Below are 26,789 nucleotides of genomic sequence, written 5' to 3'. Positions count from 1 at the left end.
ATTTGGAAAACACTAATCATTTACATTCATGGATCACATCGGGTACATCCTGAACTAGCTAATCCCCGTTGGTCATGAAATTGCATAGTTCATAGCCTTGCCAAAACACGGGCCAGGTCTTTAAAATTAAGCAATTAGACAAAAATGTCAAGGCACAGAAGCCAGTCAAAGCATTTTCTACTACTTTATTCGTTGACTCAAACAATAACATCACGATAGAGCCACACTGATTTTAGTCCTCTGCTAGTGAGCTCCTCTTTTTCTATTTTTCCAGTGGTTCTGGAACACACACACACACACACACACACACACACACACACACACGTGCGTCCCCCTTTTTTAAGTTAACATAGAAATGTTTGTGCCCACAGTTGCTGAAAGAGAGGGGATGTGGTCTGCCTCCTTTTATCATCTGGGCTGTGACCATAGACCGCAATAGTTACCTTATTTGAGGCTGTTTCAAAGTGTATATTTCTTCCTACTCTCTAATAGCAATGGTAAAGCACTAAGCATTATTCCATTTGTTACAATATATACATTTGTATAATTTACTTCATGTTTCTGGGGAAAATGCACATACCAACATAGTGTGATTTACAAGAGGACAATAGACAATAACCAACGTTCATGTAATATTTGAGAAAGGGATAAAAATTATTCCACCAAAAGGGTTAGGGGAGCTCTAGACTTTAAAATGTGGAGTCTCACCAGTGGTTTCCCAGAACACTGTGACTGTACTTTTACCAGAAGAAATATATTAGTTAACAGATGTTGACTCTACTGTAGAAGCTGTGTGCTAAACCTAACACATGCCTACCAAGTAAAAGTAACCAGTTTTGCTGTTTTGTTTTCTCAGTGCTATTGGAGATTTCGGAAAACATTTTGTGTGTGTGCTTAATTTTTATGGATTGAAAACTTTAAACAAGTAATACGGACCAGGCGCGGTGGCTCATGCCTGTAATCCCAGCATTTTGGCAGGCCAAGGTGGTGGATCACCTGAGGTCAGGAGTTCGAAACCAGACTGGCCAGCATGGTGAAACCCCCATCTCTACTAAAAATACAAAAAATTAGCCAGGTGTGGTGGCAGGTGCCTATAATCTCTGCTACTCAGGAGGCCGAGGCAGGAGAATCACTTGGACCTGGGAGGCGGAGGTTGCAGTGAGCCGAGATTGCACCACTGTACTCCAGCCTGGGCAACAGAGGGAGACTCTGTCTCAAAAAACAAAACAAACCCCAGGTGTTGGCATGGCCACGCTGCCTCAGAAGCCTCTAGAGGAGAAGCCTCCCTTGCCTCTCCCTAGCTTCTGGTGGCTCCCGGTGGTGCTCAGGGCTCCTCCCCTCGCTGCGGCTTCGCTCCACTTGGTGTCCTCTGCCACATGGTTCCCCATGTCTGAGTGTCCACATTTCCTCCTCCCTATAAGGATTGGACTTAGGGCTCATCTGCCAAGATGCTGTTTGCACGTAGGGTCCCATTCTGAAGTTCTAGATGGACGTGAATTTTGGGGGGTCACTATTCAACCCATTACAGCACCTTTGTAGAGAATCAGTTGATGATATGTATGAGGGTCTATTTCTGGACACTCTATTCTGTTCCATTGATCCATATGTCTATCTTTAAACCAATACCAGGCCAGGTGTGCTGGCTCATACCTGTAACCCAGCACTTTGGGAGGCTGAGGCAGACAGATCACCTGAGGTCAGGAGTTCGAGACCAGCCTGGTCAACATGAGGAAACCCCATCTCTACTAAAAATACAAAAATTAGCCAGGCATGGCGACACGTGCCTGTAATCCCAGCTACTCGGGAGGCTGAGGCAGGAGAATCGCTTGAACCCTGGAGGCTGAAGTTGCAGCGAGCTGAGATCACGCCATTGCACTCCAGCCTGGGCTACAAGAGGGAAACTCCCTCTCAAAAATAAATAAATAATAAACAACCAATACCACGCTATCTTGATTACTGTAGCTTTGCAGTGGGTTTTACTTTCTCCAACTTCATTCTCTTTCAAAATAATTTTGGCCATTCTGAGTCCTTTTTACAATTCCATGTAAATTATTGAAATAGCGTATCAATTTCTACCAAAAATGCCTGCTGGGGTTTTGATTGGGATTGCTTTGAATTTGTTGATCAATTTGACTTCTGAATAATATTGTCTTCTTATTTATTTAAGTCTTCCTTTCAGTAATGTTTTATAGTGTTCAGTGCTCAGTTTTTGCACATATTTTGCTAAATTTATCGTTAAAGTGTTTCATGTTTTTGATACTATTGTTCATATTTAAAAATTTCATTTTCCAATTGTTCATCGCTATTATAGTTTAGAGAAATACTATTGCTTTCTGTATATTGACTTTTCTAAACACAGTTATTAACTGTAGTAGCTTTTTTGTTTTGTAGAGCACTTAGGATTTTTATTTTTTATTTTATTTTTGGATATAAGGTCTCACCATGTGGCCCAAGCTGGACTGCAGGTGCCATTCACAGGTGCAATTATAGCCCACTGGGGTCTTGGACTCCTGGCCTCAAGTGATCCTTCTGCCTCAGCAGGATTCATGTCATCTGCAAATAGTTTCACTTCTTTTTCTTTTTTCTTTCTTTTCCTTTCTTTTTTTTTTTTTTTTTTGAGACGGAGTCTCCCTCTGTCGCCCAGGCTGGAATGCAGTGATGCGATCCCAGCTTACTGTAACCTCTTCCTCCTGGGCTCAAGTGATTCTCTTACCTTAGCCTCCCAAGTAGCTGGGATTACAGGCACCCACCACCAAGCCCAGCTAATTTTTTTTTTTTTTTGTAATTTTAGTAGAGACAGGTTTCATCATGTTGGCCAGGCTGGTCTTGAACTCCTGACCTCAGGTGATCCGTCTGCCTCGGCCTCCCAAAGTGCTGGGATTACAGGCATGAGCCATCGTGCCCAGCCTTCTTTTTCTTTTATTTTTTGAGGCAAGGTCTCACACTTGTCCAGGCTGGAGTGAAGTGGTGTGATCTCAGATTGCTGCAGCCTCTGCTTCCCCAGCTCAAGTGATTCTCCTACCTCAGCCTCCTAAGTAGCTGGGATTGCAGGCGTGCACCACCATGCCCGGCTAATTTTTGTATTTTTTGGTAGAGACAGGGTTTCACCATGTTGGTCAGGCTGCTGGTCTGGAACTCCTGACCTCAAGTGATCCTCCTGCCTTGGCCTCCCAAAGGCGTGAGCCACCTGCCCAGCCTACTTCTTCTCAATCAGCATATTTCTTATTTCCTACCAATGGTCTTTGCCCTGGCTAGAACATGTAGTGAATGTTGTAGAGCAGTGACGGGAATAGACACCCTTGGCTTGCCTGCCGTCCTATGGAGAACACCTGCTTCACCATCAAACATGATGGAAGCTGCTTTCCAGGCAAGTTCTATCTCTAGGAAACTTCCTCTCATTTCAAGTTTGTTGAGAATTTTATGATTGAGGGTTAAATTTTGTCATTCTTTTTGCAGCCGATCATATTTTTTCTCCTATATTCTATTCTAGATCATGAACTTTAAATGTTAAAACAATTTTACATTCCCAGGAAAGGGCCCACTTGATAGTGATTGGGCTTGATTGATAGTGACAGTAATATATTAAGGCCCACCCAATATATGATTCGATTGTGTTTGCTGAAACTTGGATAATAATTTTTGTCTGTGTTCATGAAAGATAATGGTCTATAGTGTTTTTGTAATATCTTTGGCTGCTCTTGTTGGAATACTGGCTTTGTAAAATGAAATGGGAGTGTTTACTATGATCTGCATTTTTTTTTTTTATTTCTTTCTTTGGTAGAATTCACCAGCAAAGATACCTGGAAATGGAGTTTATTTGTGAGGTTTTTAGTTACAAATTCAATTTATTTAATAGATACAGGACTATTTGAGTCATCTATTTCTTTGCATGAACTTCAGTAGCTTGTGTCCATTTGTTGTTGAATGTATTGGCATTAAGTTGTTCAAAATATTTTTAATCACTCTTTTTAAAAAAGGGAGATTTGCCCAGGCTGGCCTCAAGCTCCTGGCCTCAAGCAGTCTCCAGCTTCAGCCTCCCAAAGTGCTGGGATTGCAGTTGTGGCCCACCCAGTCTTCTCAGTCTTTTAATGTCCCTGGGATCACTTATGCTCTTGGTATTTGGCTTATCAATTTTATGGATGTTTTCAAAGAACCAGCTTTAGGTTTCAGTGTTTTTTCTCTATTGTTTTACTGTTTTTCGTTTCATTAATTATCACTTTTATCTTTTTTCTTCTGCTGCTTGTTTTATGTTTAATTTGCTCTCTTTTTAAATTCTTAACTGGAAGATTATAATGCCAAGTTGAGATGATGATTCTCTAATGTAAGCTTGACTGCTGGAAAACCTCCCCCAGCTCCATTTAGATGCGTCCCACATAAGAAAATATATGTGTGTATATGTGTGTGTATATGTGTTTATGGGTGTGTGTATTTGTGTGTGTATATGTATATTTGTATATATGTATATGTATGTCTGTGTATGTGTGTCTGTATACATGTATGTGTGTGTTTATGTGTATGTGTGTATATGTGTATGCGTGTATGTGTGTGCATATGTATTCTGTGTGTGTTTATGTGTATATGTGTGTATGCGTGTGTGTATGTGTATGTGTGTGTACGTGTGTATATGTGTGCATGTGTAATGTGTATGTGTATTTGTGTGTATGTATGTGTGTATATGTATGTGTGTATATGTGTGTGTATATTTGTGTGTATATGTATGTGTGTATATGTGTATCTGTGTGTATGTGTGTGTATCTGTGTGTATATTTGTGTATCTGTGTGTATGTGTGTTATCTGTGTGTGTATATTTGTGTATATGTGTGTATCTGTGTGTATATTTGTGTGTATGTGTGTATCTGTGTGTGTATATTTGTGTGTATATGTGTGTATATTTGTGTATATGTGTGTGTATCTGTGTGTATATTTGTGTGTATATGTGTGTGTATCTGTGTATATTTGTGTGTGTATATGTGTGTGTATATTTGTGTATGTGTATCTGTGTGTGTATATTTGTGTGTGTATAGGTGTGTGTGTATGTGTGTGTGTGTGTATATATTTGTCTATCCTGACTGCATACTCCATGCTTGTTCTACACATTTTGACAGGTGTCTTGAGTTGCCTTTTTTTTTGTCTTTTAAACATTTTTTTAAACTTATTTTTTATTTTTTGTAATACTGTTTCTCTGGCCTCTTCCTTGTAAGTAGTGTTTTGATTTTCATTCAGTTAAAAAAAAATGTTTTCTAATTTCCCTAGTGGTTTTTTCTTTAACCAATGGATTATTTAGAAGTCTGCTATTTTCCAAATGCTTGTGAATTTCCCAAATATTTTTCTTCTAGTTTAACTCCAGTGTGGTCAGAAAACATACTTCATATGATTTCAATCTTTTTTTTTTTTTTGAGACAGGATCTCACTCTTATTGCCCAGGCTGGAGTGCAGTGGTGCAATCACGGCTCACTGCAGCCTTGATTTCCTGGGCTCGAGTGATCCTCCCACCTCAGCTTCCAAAGTAGCTGGGACCACAGGCGCGCACCACCATGCCCAGCTAATTGTTTGTATTTTTAGCAGAGACGGTTTTTCGTCATGTTATCCAGGCTGGTCTCAAACTCCTGGGCTCCGGCGATCCACCTGTCTTGGCCTCCCAAGGTGCTAGGATTATAGCCACACACCACCATGCCCAGCCAATTTCAGTCCTCTTACACTCACATTTATTGAGGCGAGTTTTATGATCTGAAATACTGTCTATCATGATGAATGTTCTGTGTGTACTTACAAAGAAAGAATGTGTGTGCTGTGGTTGGGTGGGAAGTGGTTGACATGTTTTATGATATAATTGTGAATTAGGTTGATATTATTCTGCTCTTCTATAATATGACAGTTTTGTCAATTACTGAGATAGCTAGGAGTGTTGAAATCACTAAATACAGTTGTAGATTTGTCTATTTTTCTGTTTCTATTTTTGCTTTGTTTACTTTAAAGCTCATTTTTTAGGTACATACCCATTCAGGCTGGCTATGTCTCCTTAATGAACTCTTTCCTCATTATTAAATATTTCTTGTTCTGAAGCCTATGCAATGTGATGTAAATGTAGCCTCTAGTTTTTTTTTTTGTTAGTGTTTGCATGCTTTTTTTTTAAATATGTAAACCAGGTTTTTAAAAATCCTGTGATACAGAAGCACTTAAACTACCCCCAACCCACACACACATTTTGTAGACAGATATAGTTGGATCCTGCTTTTTCTATCTTATCTGATGATCTTTGCTTTTTAATTGCTCATGTTTAGACTATATTTTATATAATAATCGATATAAATTATTGGCATTAAATCTACTGTCTTGCTATTTGTATTCTACTTATCCCATCTCCTCTGTGTCTAAATCCCAAACATGGCAGGATAAGAGGGGTAAAGAATGTTTTATAGTTCCGTTTCCCCATGCTTGACTCATTAGTTAGTTATACTTGTTTTATTTATTTATTTTGTATTGATTGCTCTAGGGCATCAGTTCACACAATGCATTCCAGGGTCTGTGAGGTCTTTTCTGGGTGTTTGTAAAGTGACACTTCCTTTTGTGATCGGACTAATGTTTGCTTTTTTCATTCTCATCCTCTCCTGAGCATAGAGTGGAGTAACGTGTGCAGTGGGGTTTGCCAGAGGCTATGTAACGTGATTTTATAGATGACATGCAGGGCAGAGAATCAAGCTCTTTCATGAAGTCAGACATTACAGAGATTTCAAAAAATGGAAAGCAGTGCCATTCTCTTCAGTGTCGGCTCAAGTACTATTTTTTGGCCTGGCATGGTGTTTCACACTTAAGATCCCAGCACTTTGGGAGGCAGAGGCAGAAGGATCATTTGAGCCTAGGAGTTCGAGACCAGGCTGGGCAACAGGGCAAGAGCTCATCTCTAAAGAAAAATAAAAATAGATCGGGCGTGATGGCTCACACCTGTAATCCCAGCTCCTTTGGGAGCTGAGGCGGGCGGATGACTTGAGGTCAGGAGTTCGAGACCAGCCTGGCCAACATGGTGAAATCCCATCTCTACTAAAATACAAAAATTAGCCGGGTGTGGTGGCACGCACCTGTAATTCCAGCTACTTGGGAGGCTGAGGCAGGAGAATTGCTTGAACCTGGGAGGCAGAAGTTGCAGTGAGCCGAGACTGCGCCACTGCACTCCAGCCTGGGTGACAGAGCGAGACTCCATCTCAAAATAAATAAATCAATAAATAATAAAAAAAGAAAATGACTTTTCATAAAAATATTTTTATATTATGTATGTTTACTAGTAATGGATTTTTAATGTTTTTATTAACTGATGTTAATAAAACATCACCCTGTGTTTGTAATAAAACAAACCCTGTGCTCTAGGGTCACAATAGATTTCTTTAAAATATTTTATTTTCAAATATTATATTACTTCCTCTATAATGCAAAACCTTCAAACAATATACTTCTGGTAGCTGTCTCTTTTTTTTGGTGTAGTCATATTTTATTTCTGTATTTGTTTTGAATCCCAACAGAATTTATTATTCTTGCTTTGACAATCAGTGATCTTTCTGAAAGATTCAAAATTAGAAAAAAATTTTCTTGGGCACAGTGTTCTAGGTTGAGAATTTCTTTTCTTTTTTTTTTTTTTTTTGAGATGGAGTCTCATTCTGTCACCCAGGCTAGAGCGCAGTGGTGTGATCTCAGCTCACTGCAACCTCCATCTCCTGGGTTCAAGTGACTCTCCTGCCTCAGCCTCCCTAGTAGCTGGGATAACAGGCATGTGCCACCATGCCCAGCTAGTTTTGTTTTGTATTTTTAGGAGAGATGGGGTTTCACCATGTTGGCCAGGCTAGTCTTGAACTCCTGACTTCAAACGATCTACCTGCCTCGGCCTTTCAAAGTGCTGGGATTACAGGCATGAACCACTGCTCCTGCCCAAGGTTGAGAATTGCTTTCAGCTTGTACGTCTCTCCATTGTGTTCTAGCTCGCATAGTTCTGACAATATATCTGTGGTCATTCTTGTTGTTCCTCCATCTTTTCTCACTTGTTTTAAGATTTTATCACTGGATTAGAGCAATTTAATGAAAATGAGAATTACTGTGATTTTCCTTATTCTACTTAGGACTTATTGCTCTTCTTAGACCTGTGGGTTTATAGTTTCCATCAAATTCGGGAAAATTTCAGCCATCATTCCTTCAAGGACTTTTTGCACACACACCCCTCCCATTCTTTCTGTGACTCCAATTACATGTAGAGTAAGATTGTCCCACATGTCACTGAGGCTCTGTTCATTTCCTCCCCATAACTTTTTCTGACCGTTTCTCCTTGTCTGTCAAAATTCAGCCTAAACATCATACCCTTTATTAAACCATTCACCAAATATCCTGTCTAGATTGAATGACCACCTCACCTTTGTACCCCACTGTATCCCATACATCTTATCACAGAGCCTGCAACATCTGAGTGTACTTTTTTCCTGTCTCCCCAAACCAAATCGTGAGCAACTTTCAGGCAGAACAGTGCATGGCATATGATAAATGCTCATTAAAACAGAAGTTCTCAGATGCTAAGTGCCTCATACAGTTTGCTTATTTTGCTTATCTCAAGGAAGCAAAATATAATTGACTTGACTGTCATACCTTTTTCAGTGTGTCAATACATTGGCAAATGAATTTGAGTATCTAAAAATTACTTAGGCAATAGCTGTATTTTTGGACCTCACGTTCAGCATAGAAAAGGAGTAAATTTAAAGTGAAATTCTCATATGGAAGCATATATTTATGCTTGCATAAAATTATTGTACTTTCACACTGTGAACACATCATCAAAAACAAAACAACAAAAAACTGGCATTGAAGCTGTGTTTTAAAGCAACTTACCTGGCCTGCAAATTTATGACTAGGATCAGCTGAAATAAGGACACCATCCTTATCCCTTTGAAATCCATTGTGAGACCAATATGCCAGGTCAGAAGTAAATGTCTTCACATGCTCTGGATTCTTAGGGTCCTGTGTAGTGGTGGTAGTTCCAGAATGCATGGAAATCACACATTTGCTCCCAGAATTCTTCTCTCTCTACAGTCAAATTACAAATTCAGAGTCAATCATTCCAGTTTCTCTTTGTTATGCAAGTTCATTGTTTTGCAAGTCTTTATACCTAGCAAGAAATTAAGCCAAGAACTTACCCTTCCCTCAGTTTGTTCTCTAATTGTGTTACTTTTAGCAGCTATTATGACAAGCAGTTGTTCCTGTACTCCCTCGGAATTTTTGAAAGGTTTGTCTCTAGTCACATTAACTTTCTGAGAAGAGCTGGCTCTCTAACACCCAGGTATACTAATAATAATAACTACAGTAGTGGAGAGACTGACTTCCTGCATAACTGGTGAACTCCCCAGTAAAACTAGTGAAAAATTATCCATCAAAAAATGAAAATGAAGAAAAAAACTCTTTTTAATGGTCCTAAGGACAAACAGCACATGAAGAAACATCTATTCGTGGCCGGGTGCAGTGGCTCACACCTGTAGTCCCAGCACTTTGGGAGGCTAAGGCGGGCAGATGACTTGAGGTCAGGAGTTTGAGACCAGCCTGGCCAACATGGTGAAACCCCGTCTCTACTAAAAATACAAAAATTATCTGGGTGTGGTGGTAGGTGCCTGTAATCCCAGCTACTCAGGAGGCTACGGCATAAGAATCGCTTGAACTTGGGAGATGGAGGCTGTAGTGAGCTGAGATTGCACCACGGCACTCCAGCCTGGGCGACAGAGTGAGACTGTCTCAAAAAGAAAAAAAAACATCTATTCAAGAAAATGTACTAAAATTTTGTAAGAAAAGAGTTTGTGGTATTTGAAGCAAGATCATTCCTTTCCTTTCCCTGCCAGCTCAGGAAGGTGGAGATTCCACTCTGGACAGCTAGAGCCAGTAACACAGGATTCTGTCTCTGCTCCAGATCGCAGCTGGAGGACTTTCTTCCCAGGAAGATCCAGATATTAGCATTTCTCATTCTGCCTCTCTCTACCTGTTAGTGAGGCCAAGTGTCAGGTTAATTGGGGGTCTCCCTTTGACACCCAGCTCTCACTCGAGGAATGGAGGCTCTATTTTGGTTGCAGCATGCTGAGCTTACTGGAGTACTTATCACTTTTGCCCTGGGTCCTGAAAGGGTTCAACACCAGGAGAGACAAGCTGAGAGGACCTTAGGCTAGGACCCCACCTCCACTGAGGACTCAGCTCCTAGAGCAGGTGTGTCATCTGAAGAGCAATTGACTATTGTTCACACAACCAATTCCAGAGCTCTGGCTTAGAGATTTTGCCTGGGGGATAATTAGGCCATACAACCCACGGTGCCTAACATCTCTTCCTAAAGGAACTGACTTCATTTGTAACAGATTGGGGAAGTTCAAGCCTAAGGATGCCCTCGAGAATGGTGGAGGTTGTGATGAAAGACAACTGAGAAAAGAGTCAAATACAAGTAAAAGTGTATGCCCTCTAATTAGCGGGGATGAACTGGAGAATAAGATAGTTGGAAGGTGAAAAATATCAAACACTGGTTTTAGAAACGATTCCCTTCAAAGGAAGCAGAATTTGATCGGATTCATTTGTAAAGCAATTTATACCCCAGGACATTGTTGAAAACAATAATCAGCCAGCAAATAGTGAAGTTTAACAGCTGGGCATGGGCAAGGAAAGACAGGAAGGGGGCCCTACCAAAACCATTGTTCTCCCAGTGTGACTGGGGCAGACCCAAAACTGTGCTTCCCTAAGGAACAAGGGTGGGGGCTGGAGGACATAATAGACTTTACTAAAATAATTCAGCCAGTCACTAAACAAACTGGCAAATGAAAGTAACAAGCCACAGAGGAGACGCAGAGCTAGGAGCTGCTACGATATATCTACAATGTCCAGTTTCTAAGAAAAAATTAGGAGGCACGCAAAGTAACAGGAAAGTATGATCCATACACTGAGGAAGAAACAGGTAACAAAAACAGAGTGAGCAGATGCAGGATTTATCAGAAAAATACTTTTAAAGTAGTCATTATGAATATATTCACAGAATGAAAGAAAACTATGATTAAAGAAAGGATTGTAAAGGAATACTTTGAACAAATAAATACCAACAAATTAGATAACTTAGATGAAATAAATTCCTACAAAGGCAGAAATAACAGAAATTGACTCAAGAAAAAAATCTAAATAGACCCAGAACAAGGGAAGACATAGAAGTAGAAATGCTGGCCGGGCGCGGTGACTCACGCCTGTAATCCCAGCACTGTGGGAGGCCGAGGCGGGTGGATCACGAGGTCAGGAGATCGAGACCATCCTGGCTAACATGGTGAAACCCCATCTCTACCAAAAATAGAAAAAATTAGCCAGGCATGGTGGCAGGTGCCTTTAGTCACAGTTACTTGGGAGGCTGAGGCAGGAGAATGGCCTGAACCCAGGAGGCAGAGCTTGCAGTGAGCCAAGATTGCGCCACTGCACTCCAGCCTGGGCGACAGAGTGAGACTCTGTCTCAGAAAAACAAAAACAAAAAACTACATGCCGGGCACGGTGGCTCACACGTGTAATCCTAGCACTTTGGGAGGCTGAGGAAGGCGGATCATGAGGTCAGGAGTTCGAGACCAGCCTGACCAACATGGTGAAACTGTGTCTCCACTAAAAATACAAAAATTAGCCGGGCGTGGTGGTGGGTGCCTGTAATCCCAGCTACTCAAGAAGCTGAGGCATGAGAATTGCTTGAACCCAGGAGGTGGAGGTTGCAGTGAGCTGACGCTGTGCCACTGAACTCCAGCCCGGGTGACAGAGTGAGACTGCGTCTCAAAAAGAAAAAACACAATTACAAACCATTATCTCTTATGACTATGCATGCAAAAATCCTCAACAAAATACTATGAAACTAAATCCAGCAACGTATAAGAAGAATTGCATACCACGACCAAATGGAATTTATCCTAGGGCTTCAAAGTTGGTTCAACAACGGAAATTATTGTATTAATCGCATTTTAAAATTTTCTGTATATGTGAAAAAATATATACATATGTATAGAAGCTTTGAGACATTTGCTTCCCCACATTACCAATCATGATTATGTCATAATTATGAGTAGCTGTCTTTTTTTTTTTTTTTTTTTTTTTTTTTTGAGACTGAATCTCGCTCTGTCACCCAGACTGGAGTGCAGTGGCATGACCTCGGCTCACTGCAAGCTCCACCTCCCGGGTTCACGCCATTCTCCTGTCTCAGCCTCCCAAGTAGCTGGGACTACAGGCACTCACCACCATGCCCAGCTAATTTTTTTGTATTTTTGGTAGAGATGAGGTTTCATCTTGTTAGCCAGGATGGTCTTGATCTCCTGACCTTGTGATCCGCCCATCTCGGCCTCCCAAAGTGCTGGGATTACAGGCGTGAGCCACCGCGCCCGGCCGAGTAGCTAAGTCTTATATCTCCTCAGGAAAACATAGCACTATTCACTATGGCATCCTATGGAGATCTATACTTTATGATGGTTTGACGTCCTGCAGCTCACCAAGGCTATCAGATTCTTAGAGATAGCAAACAACTTGCCTTTCATGTGCAAACCAACCAATCAAAGCCCGTATCCCCAACTACCTCCTCTATCTAACTCCTATACACCAAGCCAGTACTTCCCCTGCTCTAAATCACCCCCAAGGCCAGGTACTAAACAACTAAAGACCACTCTTAAAGGTCAGAGTCCATCAAAATTATTCATACTATCCAATCCTAAACTTGTCAAACTTGTCTCCTCTGCCTTGCCCATTCCTTCCTGCAGAAACTACGGCAAAGGCTCTAAGTCCTGCTCTCTCCTTTGTTTTGCCTGTCCTTGGTACTTCCCCATGTGGCTCTGCATGGTGTGGCGTGCCCCCCTTTAACTGTAAGGCAGTTACATAATTTTGTGGGTACCCACAAAAATAAAAAATAAAAATATAAGGCCGGGTGCAGTGGCTCACGCCTGTAATCCCAGCACTTTGGGAGGCCAAGGTGGGTGGACCACCTGAGGTCAGGGGTTCGAGACCAGCCTGGCCAACATGGTGAAACCCTGTCTCTATTAAAAATACAAACAAAAAAATTAGCCGGGCATGGTGGAGGGCGCCTGTAATCCCAGCTACTTGGGAGGCTGAAGCAGGAGAATCGCTTGAACCTGGGAGGTGGAGGTTGCAGTGAGCTGAGATTGTGCCACAGCACTCTAGCCTGGGCAACAAGAGTGAAAAACTGTCTCAAAAATAAATAAATAAATAATGATAAAATAGGAATACATTTAATGAAAGAAGTACAAACCATACTCTGAAATCGATATGACTTTTTTTTTTTTTTTTTTTTTTTTTTTTTGTGAGACAGTCTCACCCTGTCGCCCAGGCTGGGAGTGCAGTGGCGTGATCTCAGCTCACTGCAAGCTCCACCTCCGGGGTTCACACCATTCTCCTGCCTCAGCCTCCTGAGCAGCTGGGACTACAGGCACCCACCACCACACCTGGCTAATTTTTTGTATTTTTAGTAGAGACGGAGTTTCACCGTGTTAGCCAGGATGGTCTCGATCTCCTGACCTCGTGATCCGCCCGCCTCAGCCTTCGAAAGTGCTGGGATTACAGGCGTGAGCCACTGCGCCGGGCCCGCTATATGACTTTGTTGAAAGAAACTAAGAAACCAGAGACTGAAAAAACATCCTATGTTCATGGATCAGAAGACTTAAGGTCATTTGGAAGGCAGTATTCACCAAAGTAACATACAGATCCAGTGCAATCCCTAGGAGAACCCACCTGACTTCTTTGTAGAAAATGCTGAGCTAATTTTTTTTTTTTTTTTTTTTTTTTCTGGAGACGGAGTCTCACTCTGTCACCCAGGCTAGAGTGCAGTGGCACAGTCTCAGCTCACTGCAACCTCTGCCTCCCGGGTTCAGGCAATTCTCCTGCCCCAGCCTCCTGAATAGCTGGGATTACAGGTGCCCACCACCATGCCTGGCTAATTTTTGTATTTTTCTTAGAGACAGGGTTTCACCATGTTGATCAGGCTAGTCTCGAACTCCTGACCTCAGGTGATCCACCCGTCTTGGCCTCCCAAACTGTTGGGATTACAGGCGTGAGCCACCATGCCTGGCCATGATGAGCTGCTTCTAAAATTCATATGGATTGCAAAGGACCCATAGTAGCTAAAACAATCTTGAAAATGAAGAAAAAAGTAGAATTCACACTTCCTGATTTCACAACTTAATACAAACCAACAGTAATGAAGGCAGTGTGGTATTGACAAGGACAGACATACAAATTAATAGAATTGAGTCCAAAAATAAACCCTGACATCTATGGTCAGCTGATTTTTCAACAAGGCTGCTAGAACCATCCAATGGGGAAAAGAAGAGCCTTTTTAAGAAATGATACTGGGAGAATGGGATAGCTATGTGAGAAAGAATGAAATTGGCTGGATGCAGTGGCTCACGCCTGTAATCTCAACTCTTTGGGAGCCTGAGGTAGGGGGATAGCTTGAGGCCAGGAGTTTGAGACCAGCCTGGCAACATAGTGAGACCCTATCTCGATTAAAAAAAGAAAAAAAAGTTGGGCATAGTGGCACATACCTATAGCCCTGGCTATTTTGGAGGCTGAAGTACGGGGAGTACCTGAGCCCAGGAGTTTGAGGTTACAGCGAGCTTTGATCACACCACTGCCCCCCAGCCTGGGTGACACAGTGAGGCTCTGTCTCTTAAAAAAAAAAAAAAAAAAAAAAAAAAAATTGAACTCTTACTATATACAAAATTATCTCGAATTAAAAGCCTAAACGTAAGAGCTAAAACTATAAAAGCCTTAGGAGAACAGGAGTAAATCTGCATGGCCTTGGATTGGACAAGGGATTCTTAGATATGACATCTAAAGCAAAGCAAGAAAATTGCCAACATTTAAAATGTTTCTGCTTCAAAGAACACTGAGAATGTGAAAAATACAATCCACAGAATGGGAGGAAAATTTGCAAATCATGTATCTGATAAGGATTCATATTCATGATCTATAAAGATCAGCTCAATAATAAAGATGATCCAGTTTAAAAAATGAGCAAAGAATGAATTGATACTTCTCCAGGAAGATACACAAATACCCCTAAAAAGATGCTTGATATCATTAGTCACTAGAGAAATGTAAATCACAGCCACGACAGGCCACTTCACATCAGCTAGGATGACTGTAATTGGAAAGTCAGATAACAATTGTTGGCAAGGAGGTGAACAACGTGGAGCCCTCATGTACCGCTGTTGGGAATATACGTTGGCACAGCTGCTTTGGAGGACAATCTGGGAATATCTCAAATGATGAAACATAGTTACCATATGGCTCAGCAATTCAATGCTGAGGTATATAACCAAGAGAAATGAAAACATGCCCACACAAAAACTTGTACACAAATGTGTGTAGCAGTCATTAATAATAGGCAAAATGCAGAACCAACTGAAGTGTCCTTCCACTGATGAACAAAACTTTGTGTATACACAAAATAGAATACTGAATATTCACCAGCCATAGAGAATGACGTTTTAATATATGCTGCAACATGGGTGGACCTTGAAAACACGCTGTGTGAAAGAAGCCAGTCACAAAAGACTATATATGATTCCACTCGCGGGAAACTTTTGCCCAGGAAAGGAAATCTGCAGAGCACATTAGTGGTTGCTTAGGGATGGGAAGTAGGGTAACTAAAAGGTGCAGAAATTCTTAGGTGATGAAATGTTCTGAAATTGACTGTGGTGATTGTTGCACATATTTAAAACCATTGAATTGTATACTTTGAATTGTATTACCTCAAAGTTGTTTAAAAGAGATTATGGTGAAAAACATAGCAGCTAAAATAGTTGTCAAGCACTGTGCTCTGCAATAGACATATTTCCTCTGTTACAATAGCAATCTTGTGAAGTGTCAAGAGCCCATTTTACAGATAAACTGAGGCCCAGAGAATACACAGTCTGAGAATATATTGCTTTATTTTTATTTTTGAGACAGAGTCTCACTCTGTTGCCCAGGCTGGAGTGCGGTGGTGTGATCTTGGTTCACTGCAGCCTCTGCCTCCTGGATTAAAGCAATTCTCGTGTCTCAGCCTCCCAAGTAGCTGGGACTACAAGCGTGCGTGACCATACCTGGCTAATTTTTGTATTTTTAGTAGAGATGGGGTTTCACCATGTTGGCCAGGCTGGTCTTGAACTCAGCCTCCCAAAGTGCTGGGATTACAGGTGTGAGCCACTGTACCCACCAATATATTGCTTCTTATCATGAAAGTGCCATAAAGTAGGTTCTCTGATCCCACAATGAACAAAAGCACTAGATATGGAGTTAGAAAATTAGGCAGTGTCCAGGTCACCTAGGCCCTGTAAACTGCAAAACTTTATTTTTAATAAACTGAAAGGTTTTGAGCAGAGAGCTCCATGATACTAGTATTTTTCTCTTGCTGCTAGGTAAATAATGGATTGGGGGTGGCAAGTTCATGTAGGAGGTACTGCAGTTGTCTAGGCAGGATGATCTGTAACTGTCTACAGTGGTCCCCCCTTGTCTGCAGTTTCACTTTCTGTGGTTTGTTACCAGCAGTCAACCAGAATATGAAAATACGAAATGGAAAATTCCAGAAATAAACAACTTGTGTTTTAAATTGTGCCACCAGTCTGAGAAGCATGTGAAAATCTCACGCCATCCCACTGTCCTGCCTGGACGTGAATCATCCTTATCTAGCATATCCATGTAGAGCCGCTTAGGAACCATCTTGGTTACCAGATGAGCGTGGTGGCACCGCACTGCTTGTGCCCTTATGTGACTTAATCATGCCCCGAAGTACGAGAGTCTGTGACTCATTTATACAGTATCATAGATATGTACGTACAAGAAAACATGTAGTGTATATATAGGGTTAGGTTCTACCTGTGGTTTCAGGAATTCACTGGGGGCCTTAGAACATAGCCCCTGTGGGTACAGAGCAAGCACTCACTGTACCTTCAAGCTATCTCCCGAATCCATCCTTCTTACTCCTTGCTTAGACTATTCTAGTCTGGCAACTTTGCTGGTGAACTTGAATAAAATGCAATCTTTTTGTAAAGGGAACCTAAAGGTTCTGTAAATACATGACTGTTTTAGTGCCTAACCCTACAAATCCTTATTTGCAGTTACTCATCCTGGCAATATCAGAGGCCAGTGAAAACGATCACAGGAATAACCATTTGCATTGTTGTTGAAGGTCTGGTTGGGCCAAAGTAGTTAATGTACTGGTCACAAATTCATTCTTTGGCATTTTTTGATCAGTTGCCTTAGAAGCCATGCTACTTTAGAAGCCTTAAATAGCAGCTACACTTAAAGTTACCTACTTATACATGTAACTGGAGTTACATAATTACATAGCTGTGCCCAGCTGTTGAAATACTTTCCACAATATAGATGAATACAGAGGCACAGGACAGACAGAACTGATACCAACTGAAGATGTACAAAGTAATATTGATAATGGTAAAAGCAGCAAGGTGTAGAAGTGGGCGGGGCGGGGGGAAGACCTCATATAAGGTCAATCCATTGTAGCCCATTCAGGACCAGGTCTTTGCATGTTGTTCTGTCAAGCAAGTCTTAATCGACCTTTGACAAAGCCTTTATAGTCCTCTCAAATGCTTCTGTCTACATCTAGGAAGCCTTCAAGATCTATCCAGGCAGAATTAACTATACTTGATCTGAGTATATTGTTTCCCTTACTACTATGATACTAAGTATCTGAGTATTGTTTCCCTTACTACTATGATACTAAGTATCTGAGTATCTTGTTTACCTTGATAGTATCTGAGTACATTGTTTACCTTACTACTATGATACTAAGTATCTTTCTGAGTGTATCATTTACCTTACTATGATACTAAGTATCTGAGTACATTGTTTACCTTACTACTATGATACTAAGTATCTTTCTGAGTATATCATTTACCTTACTATGATACTAAGTATCTGAGTACATTGTTTACCTTACTACTATGATACTAAGTATCTTTCTGAGTATATCATTTACCTTACTATGATACTAAGTATCTCTTTGAGTACATTGTTTACCTTACTATGATACTAAGTATCTTTCTGAGTATATCATTTACCTTACTATGATACTAAGTATCTCTCTTTGAGTACATTGTTTACCTTACTACTATGATACTAAGTATCTTTCTGAGTATATCATTTACCTTACTATGATACTAAGTATCTCTTTGAGTACATTGTTTACCTTACTATGATACTAAGTATCTTTCTGAGTATATCATTTACCTTACTATGATACTAAGTATCTCTCTTTGAGTACATTGTTTACCTTACTACTATGATACTAAGTATCTTTCTGAGTATATCATTTACCTTACTATGATACTAAGTATCTCTCTGAGTACATTGTTTACCTTACTACTATGATACTAAGCACCTTAGTTTAACCAATGCTTTGATCATTGGATACACGGTTGCTACAAGGTCCGAGAATATCATTCATGCGCTATCCTAAAATGTTGTAGCAACACATTTTAATGAGCAGTTTTTATTCAAGCTATATAAAGACATTTATACGTAAGTACATACATTCATTTAAAATATATGTAAAGTTCATTTAGAACAGGCAATTTGTTTGCTTATGATCTACATTCACAGAGGGGGGGGAAAAGTACATTTATTAAAAACAGGTACCACACATCTATATTCACCAAATTGCATTGGTTTAAAAAAGTATTAACTTGACATATGTTGCATCCATGTTTATAGTGCTACTTGTGCAAAGGAATAGAATTGTTTACTGAATTATGTTTAGCTCTTTATTCATTTAACAAGTTCATTTAAATAAGTTCAATATTCCATAAATGACAAGCAGCTTAAATACAAGTTTGATAACTATCATTAAAAAAGTAATAAAATCAAAGTCAGTGAAATTTTCAACAAGGCAGCGTAACATCCATCACTAACCTGACTAAAAGGCCGCACTCGCACTGCTACTTTCACACTGTCAACACTTGGCGTAGGCATTTTCACCAATTTCTCATTATCTGTATTATTTGGTAGAAAAATAAATGCAGAAAGCACACTGCATATGCTTCACATTAAAATATTAAAAGCTTAGCCCACGAAAGCAGTTCGTTTCTAGATAATCAATTAATAGTCCATTCATTACACACTATCGATTACCTGTTATAAATTATTTTACAACACTTATTTATTGATGAGTGTTAGAGCCTACATCAAGTACCATCATTGCTTAATTGCACACAGTTGTACTGTAGAGAACAGGGCGTGTGTTGTTTTTCTCCTTTTCTACATCTACTCACTCTCTCCCAACCTCAATAATCTGTGCCTGAGGTCCTGTGAGAATTTGCCAGTTTTAAAACCTGAATATTAAGGGATTTCTGTGGTTCAGTAGCAAGCTCCTTCACAGCAATATTATAAAAATTTGTTCAGACATCTCATCCTATCAATATTAGGCACATACAAGATGCACTCAATAGCCATAAACAGATTTATTTTACATTTCCCTTTGTCAAACCCTTTGATAAGGTTGCAAGTGAGCAGTGAACCGGTCAATCTAACCTGGATTAGTCTTTGACGAATTAAGACTTTAAAGAGCCTTTAAGCTTGCCGAATAAGAGATGCCAACATTATAGTTAACCAATACTTGGATTATTCATTTGAGGTAGATTACACAAAATTTGTGAAACTACAAAGATGGCAAAATTACATGCCCATAATTCAATTTTAACATAGTAACAGCCAAAAACAAAAAAATACATTTTATGATTAGAAATCTGAATCACAGAATCAAAGTGCATAAATTATAAAATAGTAACTGTAAAAAGAAATATCAATACTTCAATCATCCCCATTTTAAGACTGGTCTAGTATTTTAATTATAGAGAAAATGAGACCAATGAGCATATAAAACTATTTAAACAGATATCCCCTCCCTTTCAAAAATCCAAGACACAAACGACTGTGAAGTATACATTTTATTTGACATTCCATTAATAAGCCATATTTACATATATAAATGTATGAAGTCTTAATATAAAATAGAAAAATTGCCTGGACTGAAACAATCACTCCATATGGAGTTACTTTACTTATTGAAGACCTTCTGTTTACATAAAAATTTACAATAATTTATATAAATTATTTTCTTCCAAACTAGATATTTAATAATCCACACTATTCTGATGACTTTACAAATAGGTGTACATTAAAAACTTCCCAAGAAATTACAGCATTTTTCTGCGTAAAATTTGCTTTGGATAGGAAGACAGTTTCTTTCTGTTCCTTCCAAGACCTGTTCCTGTCACTTCTGTAGTTTTTCTTGGTTTGCTCTTGACTCCGTCAGCTGGGCTAGCCAAGGGGGAAATCAGCCGAATTTCTATGGGAGGAGGTGACCAAGCACTTTCTTTTTCTGTGTTTCTGAAAAAAAAGATGTGATCAAGTAAGAATAAACACATTATGCTATAAAACAAAACTGGCTTCCCAATATGTTGAGAAAAACCTTAGGGACTGCTTAGTGCTTTCATTTTATAAAAGATGTAATGGTTTCAAGAGAACTGAAGTGAAGCTTTAAGTCATATAAGCTAATCAGAAGCAGAGTTCAGGTTTCATTAAGGGGAATTTTTTCATTTTCGATCAGAATATTTACAAACAATTATTCAATTACTGAATTTTCCTCTAAATGTTTCAAATGTATGAAAAAATACTGCTGGATTACAAGGACGGGCCGAGTACCAGTTGTCAGCCCAGGGGATGACAGCCCCGCAGGCCCATGTGGCATGTCAGAAATGTCAATGATCAAACACAGCAATTAGCAAAGATGCACAGAATTTCACAAACTTCAGTTTCTCACATAGATACGCCAGTTTATATGTAAACAGTGGTATTAGCCATAGTGTCTTAAATAAAATGCATTGACGTGTGCTTTTATTGAATTCAACCATGCCTACTAAGCACAGCATAAACAAGATACTGTGTAACAAATACATCTGAAATGGAGTGATCTTCCCATGCATGCAGTTTTAGTGCTTTCTGTAAAATAACTGCAGGATTTTAAAGTGTATAATTGTTTTTTACTAATAGTTACCTAACTTTCCTGACAAAGAGGTAAACCATCCCACTTCCCTTTCCTACTTTTTCTGCAAAAACCAGAAATATCCATTGGGAACTAAACTGCCCCCACCCTACCATCCTCCTTTTATTATTTTATTTTATTTTTATTTATCTATTTTTTTGAGACAGAGTCTCGGTCTGTCACCCAGGCTGGAGTGCAGTGGTGTGATCTTGGCTCACTGCAACCTCTGCCTCCTGGGTTCAAGTGATTCTGCCTCAGCCTCCGGAGTAGCTGGGACTACAGGCACCCACCACCACGCCCAGCTAATTTTTTTTTTTTTTTCAGTAGAGACAGGGTTTCACCATCTTGGCCAGGCTGGTCTTGAACTCCTGACTCGTGATCCACCCACCTCGGCCTCCCAAAGTGCTGGGATTACAGGCGTGAGCCACCACGCCCGACCTCCCATGTTCCTTTTAAAAGGACTGGGCTTTCATGCTATTAATATATAAAGAAATCCACCTTCAGCAGTGAAATCTAACAATGCCAGGGAGCCAGTGCTTGTAAATGCCCAAGAATCTTTTCTGATGAGCTTCATTTCCTTTTCGTAAAATTAAGGGTCTTCTCAAATCTAATTTTGAGAAACAAATGGATAAAAATTACAGAACAAGGCTGGGCGCAGTGGCTCACACCTGTCATCCAAGCACTATGGGAGGCCAAGGCAGGCAGATCACTTGAGACCAGGAGTTTGAGACCAGCCTGGCCAACATGATAAAATGCCGTCTCTACTAAAAATACAAAAATTAGCCAGGTGTGGTGGTGGGCACCTGTAGTCCCAGCTACTTGGGAGGCTGAGGCGTGAGAATCACCTGAACCTGGGAGGCAGAGGTTGCAGTGAGCCGAAATCACACCACTGCACTCCAGCCTTGGCGACAGACCGAGACTCTGTCTCAAAAAAAAATAAATAAAAATAAAATAAAATAATAAAAGGAGGATAGTAGGGTGGGGACAGAGCGAGACTGTCTCAATCAATCAATCAATCAATCAATCAAGAACAGAACAGAAAGTCATACTTGCTTGCTTGTTTTGTTTTTGACGTCCTGATTCGTTTCGCTTTTGGCTTTCCCACGGTTTCTACTGATTGTGCATCATCTTTCTATGGGTTAAACATTTTAAAAGGTTAAGTATTAAACATGAATCCAATTTTAAAACTTCTATCCTGAGACAAGGAATACTATAGCCAAACACTGCTGATGAATTCAAACTCGCCAAATGCAAAATTGACTCCTTTTCTCATACCTTTTAGTAGAAACCTTAGTTATGTAGGCCTGTTCTTTATTCCTCATTCCTACAATTCAACTAATCTCCAAGTTATGATCAGTTTTATTTTTGAATGTTTCCACTGTCTACTGCCCTTCTGTACCCACTCCCTTTGTCCATATCCAGGCTCTCACTTTCTAAGAAGTAGACAACCAGAGACTATTGTTTCCTACCCACATTTCATCTTTCATAGAGACTACCTGTAATACACACATGGCTATTGACAATGAACACTCCTCATCTGCCTGCCATTGCCATGCTCTGAGCCTTTGCGTCTGCCATTTACTCTGTGGGGAGGAATGCCTGTCTCCTCTAACCTCGGTCTATAAAGTATTTGAAGTAATTGTTTTCATCTCTTCAATGAAACTGTGTATCTCAGTTGAACTGTAGGTGCCTGACAGACAAGGAATTTGCCTGAATTATTCTTGTGTAATTTGCCCTTGCAGAGTAGCAGACTCATGGCAGATAATTCAATAAATGCTTGTGAATTAACATTTATAAACTTAAGGGACTCGCACTCAATCCCTCAACTATTTCTTTAAAAAACACCCAGGTAATTCTGATGGACACTAGAAAAACAGGTAATTTAAACTGTAACTGCTGGTAAAATATGATCAGTAGCATACCACAGATGTGTCTTAAAGGTAGGAGGCCTCCAAAGGGGTGGATACGACCATTTTTGGCTTTTGGTATGCATGACTGTTATCTTTAAGACATTTATTTAAATAATAAAATTTAAAATCATTAAAATTTAAATAATTTTATTAAAACATTTGTTAAAAAAAAAAGTATGTTTTAACAAACATACAAATAAAATCATGCATTTCTTACCAGTTCATCTTCAAGCTTGTTCTTATTGGATGTGTTTTTTTGTCTGCTCCTTAAAGCAGGAGGTGAGATGACAAACTGAGAAGATAAATCCGAAACTAATTCTTTCAGCTGTGCAGGAACCTCTATTTTTTTAGCTAAAAAAAGTTGAAAAAACTGTATCTGTATCTTTATATATGTGTGCATATATATAAACACAATAAAAACCTGGAACAAATTATGTATTTTAGAAAGATGCAAACGTCCCCAAACCTGGAAACCATTAGTATTGCAACCTAAGTATCCATGTTGGCAGAGAAACGACAGAAAAATCCCAGCATCATTTGGGTAAGCCAAATGTGTAGGACTATTGAATGCTTCAAACTAAAAAGTGCTACAGTATAAAGACAGGCCATGAAAGCAGGTACAGAACTGTTTAGTCTATTTCTTTTAATCCGTACTGCTCCTCAAGCATTCTGGGGAGGGAAAGCATTAATCCTATATGTAACCTGAGCTAGTCTGTGCCATAACTACTGCTATTGCAGAGACATTATTTACAAAGTAGGTTTTTTATTTTCAAAAAAGAGAAACTCTTTCTAGCCACCTCATTTTGAACTACTTGTTCCAGCCAAAGGAACAGAAAAGTTCATCTCCACAAAAGGAGAAAGTGCCAGGTGCAGTGGCTCACAATTGTAATTCCAGCACTTTGGGAGGCTGAGGTAGGAGGACGGCTTAAGGCCAGGAGTTCAAGACTAGCCTGATCAACAAAGTGAGAGCCCTGTCTCTACAAAAAATTTTTAAAAGATTAGCCAATGTGGTGGTGCACGCCTGTGGTGTCAGCTACGTGGGAGGCTGAGGCAGGAGGATCACCTGAGCCTGGGAAGCTGAGGCTACAGTGAGCCATGATTGTGCCACTGCACTCCAGCCTGGGTAACAGAGTGAAAAGCTAACAGGAAGATATTCCATAGAAAAATAAAAATGGTTTAAACAACAATTGGTTTAAAATAAGGAATTAAAAGCATTTACCACACAGACTTTTTTTTTTAAACTATAGGGCCCCCATATTAAAAGCAATTATCAATATAATTACAGACGAGCACAGTTCAGTTTAACCAGTCTGCCGGAGTAAATCCCAGCTTCTGGACTTACTGTGAGACCAGAATCAAGTAACTTAAAGCTGTCTGTGCATCAGTTTCTATAAAATAGGGTTAATAATAGCATCTATCTCAAAGTTGTTCTGAGGATGAAAGAAGCAGAACAATGTGTGGCAGGGTAGGTGGTAAGTGCTCTACAGATGTTTGCATTTGTTATTTCAAGAATATCATTTACAAACCCTTGAAATAAAATCACAGTTCATGTTATTTCAGCTACTGGGATAGTCAAGAGTTCTATCAAATTCTGCTTTTCAAGCATGATTCTTTAAAAAAATGTTTTTTGTGGGTACACAGTAGGTGTACATATAAAAATGTTTTTTGTGGGTACACAGTAGGTGTATATATAAAAATGTTTTCTGTGGGTACACAGTAGGTGTATATATAAAAATGTTTTTGTGGGTACACAGTAGGTGTATATATAAGCATATGATTCTTAAAAAAAAGAAAAATAGAGTTGATATCAGATATCAGAAATATATAATCTCTGCTCCCAGCTTGTAAATGGCAGAAATGGCAATGGCTAGGTCTACTGGTGGTCTCTCTCTTGGCTTCAAGAAACAGATGAACAAAAATATTTCTACGAAAATTATACATTCTATAACTCTCTTCTAGGCTACCTGAAAAAACAATTTATTTCACTTTTCATAATCTTCACCTAAGCTTTCCTACTCCATTTCAAATATATAAGGAAATACAAAAATATACTATCACATGCAAAAATAGCCTCCACCATTTTTTCCATGTGCTTCTATTATAGCACAGATGAGACTTTCTTGAGTGTATGTCAATTCTTTACCCATCTCTTGTTTTGAGGATTAAGGAGTTCAAAAGACCTAGGTTCAAACCCAACTGTGTCCTAGCAAATGACTCTGGAAATTCAAAGACAGCTCTGATTTGCAGCATTTGCTGATTTCTAAGGTATAAATGTGCCTCCTGTGGCCAATGCAAACCATGGCTGGGTTACAAGTTCTTGGATATTTAACAATTGGCTCTTACCAGCCAGTAGTAGCAGTAGTAGCTCTAGAACAACACATCTTATTCCCTGGGTGATGTGAGTGCACAGTCTCAATGAACTTCAGTTTCCTCAATGAGGATAGAAGGAAGTAAAAGTACCTACACTTTACTGGGTTGAAGTGGGAATCAAACGATATATGAATGTCATGTATCTAGTATGGCCTTAGGTATATAGCAGGCCCTTCTTAATATTTGCTGTATGAAATGTGAAGTTTCATATTCATTTAGTAAAACACAAAATTCTAAGATAATTTCTTCGCTATGTTTCAATAAAATAAAGGACCACCTCTAGCCTTCCAATCATATAGTATACCTATACCCAGTCTTCTCGGCACCTGCATCCCTATGTAAAAACGAAGTTTAGAATATAAATAGGCACAAGGGACAGAAAGTATGGTAACAGTATAAAGGGCAGAGGAAGACAGGAAGCTATGTCCTAGAGTGGTCATTGCTTTGTTAAAGGAGTGAATACTCATAGGAACCCCTGTAAGGTATGCACTACCACATTCATTCTAGGAGGAGGAAACAAGGCTCATAAAGGTTAAATGATTTTCTGCCCAGCTAGTAAGTGGCAGAAATGAGAGATCTCAATCCCAAGTTTCTTATCCCTTCCAATCCCATCATCTCATTCTAGAAGGTGCCTATTTTTAATATTAAAAAATCTGAAAGCAATTCAAATACCCAACAGAAGAGGGTTTAAACAATCTGTGGCACATTTGTGAGATGAAATGCCAATATGAAAAAAAAAGAAATATTACGTTTAAGATTTTGAAATATATATACATATACATATATATATTTTTGGGGGGATGGGGGTGGGGAGGTGACAGGATCTCAATCTGTCACCTGGTCTGGAGCACAGTGGTGTGATGGCTCACTGCAACCTCAACCTCCCGGGCTCAAGCCATCCTCACACCTCAGCCTCCCAAGTAGCTGGGACTACAGGTGCAGCCACCATATGCCCAAATCATTAAAAATTTTTCTTTTGTAGAGATGGGGTCCCACTAAGTTGCCCAGGCTGGTTGGATTTTGAAGAATATTTAAGATTAACTGAAGGCTGGGCACAGTGGCTCATGCCTATAATCCCAGCACTTTGGGAGGCCAAGGCGGGTGGATTATCTGAGGTCAGGAGTTTGAGACTAGCTTGGCCAACATGGCGAAACCCTGTCTCTACTAAAAATACAAAAAAATGACCCAGGCGTGGTGGCAGGCACCTGTAATCCCAGCTACTGGGGAGGCTGAGGCAGGAGAATTGTTTGAACTCAGGAGGCGGAGGTTGCAGTGAGCCAAGATCGCACCATTGCACTCCAGCCTGGGTAACAACAGCCAAACTCCATCTCAAAAAAAAAAAAAAAGGAACTGAAAATGCTCATGACATAAGTAGGGGGACAAAAGCAGAATATATGCACGTACATAAACTGCAGGTTTTTAAAAACCAACCATACATATGTATC

The 26,789-nt window shown here is 39.8% G+C and overlaps 2 protein-coding genes across 3 annotated transcripts in view; both read right to left on the bottom strand.

Moving 5' to 3' along the window:
- LOC129394312 (kinesin-like protein KIF28P) overlaps positions 1 to 19,473 on the bottom strand; it is a 102,475-nt gene extending 83,002 nt beyond the window's left edge. Inside the window, 3 exon segments of the mRNA XM_063596438.1 lie at positions 8,863 to 9,057; positions 18,934 to 19,060; positions 19,454 to 19,473. Coding sequence (XP_063452508.1) covers positions 8,863 to 9,057; positions 18,934 to 19,060; positions 19,454 to 19,473 — 342 coding nt within the window.
- Positions 19,474 to 19,949: 476 nt separating this feature from the next.
- AHCTF1 (AT-hook containing transcription factor 1) overlaps positions 19,950 to 26,789 on the bottom strand; it is a 97,810-nt gene continuing 90,970 nt past the window's right edge. For both annotated transcript variants that reach the window (XM_034950220.3, XM_024927978.4), the window contains exons 34-36: positions 23,192 to 23,325; positions 22,114 to 22,196; positions 19,950 to 20,409 (exon numbers count right to left, since the gene is read on the bottom strand). In XM_034950220.3, coding sequence (XP_034806111.1) covers positions 20,217 to 20,409; positions 22,114 to 22,196; positions 23,192 to 23,325 — 410 coding nt within the window. In that variant the 3' untranslated portion in view covers positions 19,950 to 20,216. The remainder of the gene's footprint in view (positions 20,410 to 22,113; positions 22,197 to 23,191; positions 23,326 to 26,789) is intronic.

Source organism: Pan paniscus, chromosome 1, assembly GCF_029289425.2.
Source record: "Pan paniscus chromosome 1, NHGRI_mPanPan1-v2.0_pri, whole genome shotgun sequence".
In the NCBI taxonomy this organism is placed as follows: Eukaryota; Metazoa; Chordata; class Mammalia; order Primates; family Hominidae; genus Pan; species Pan paniscus.
The sequence above is the reverse complement of the archived record's forward strand: the minus strand, read 5'-3'. Positions and strand labels throughout refer to the sequence as shown.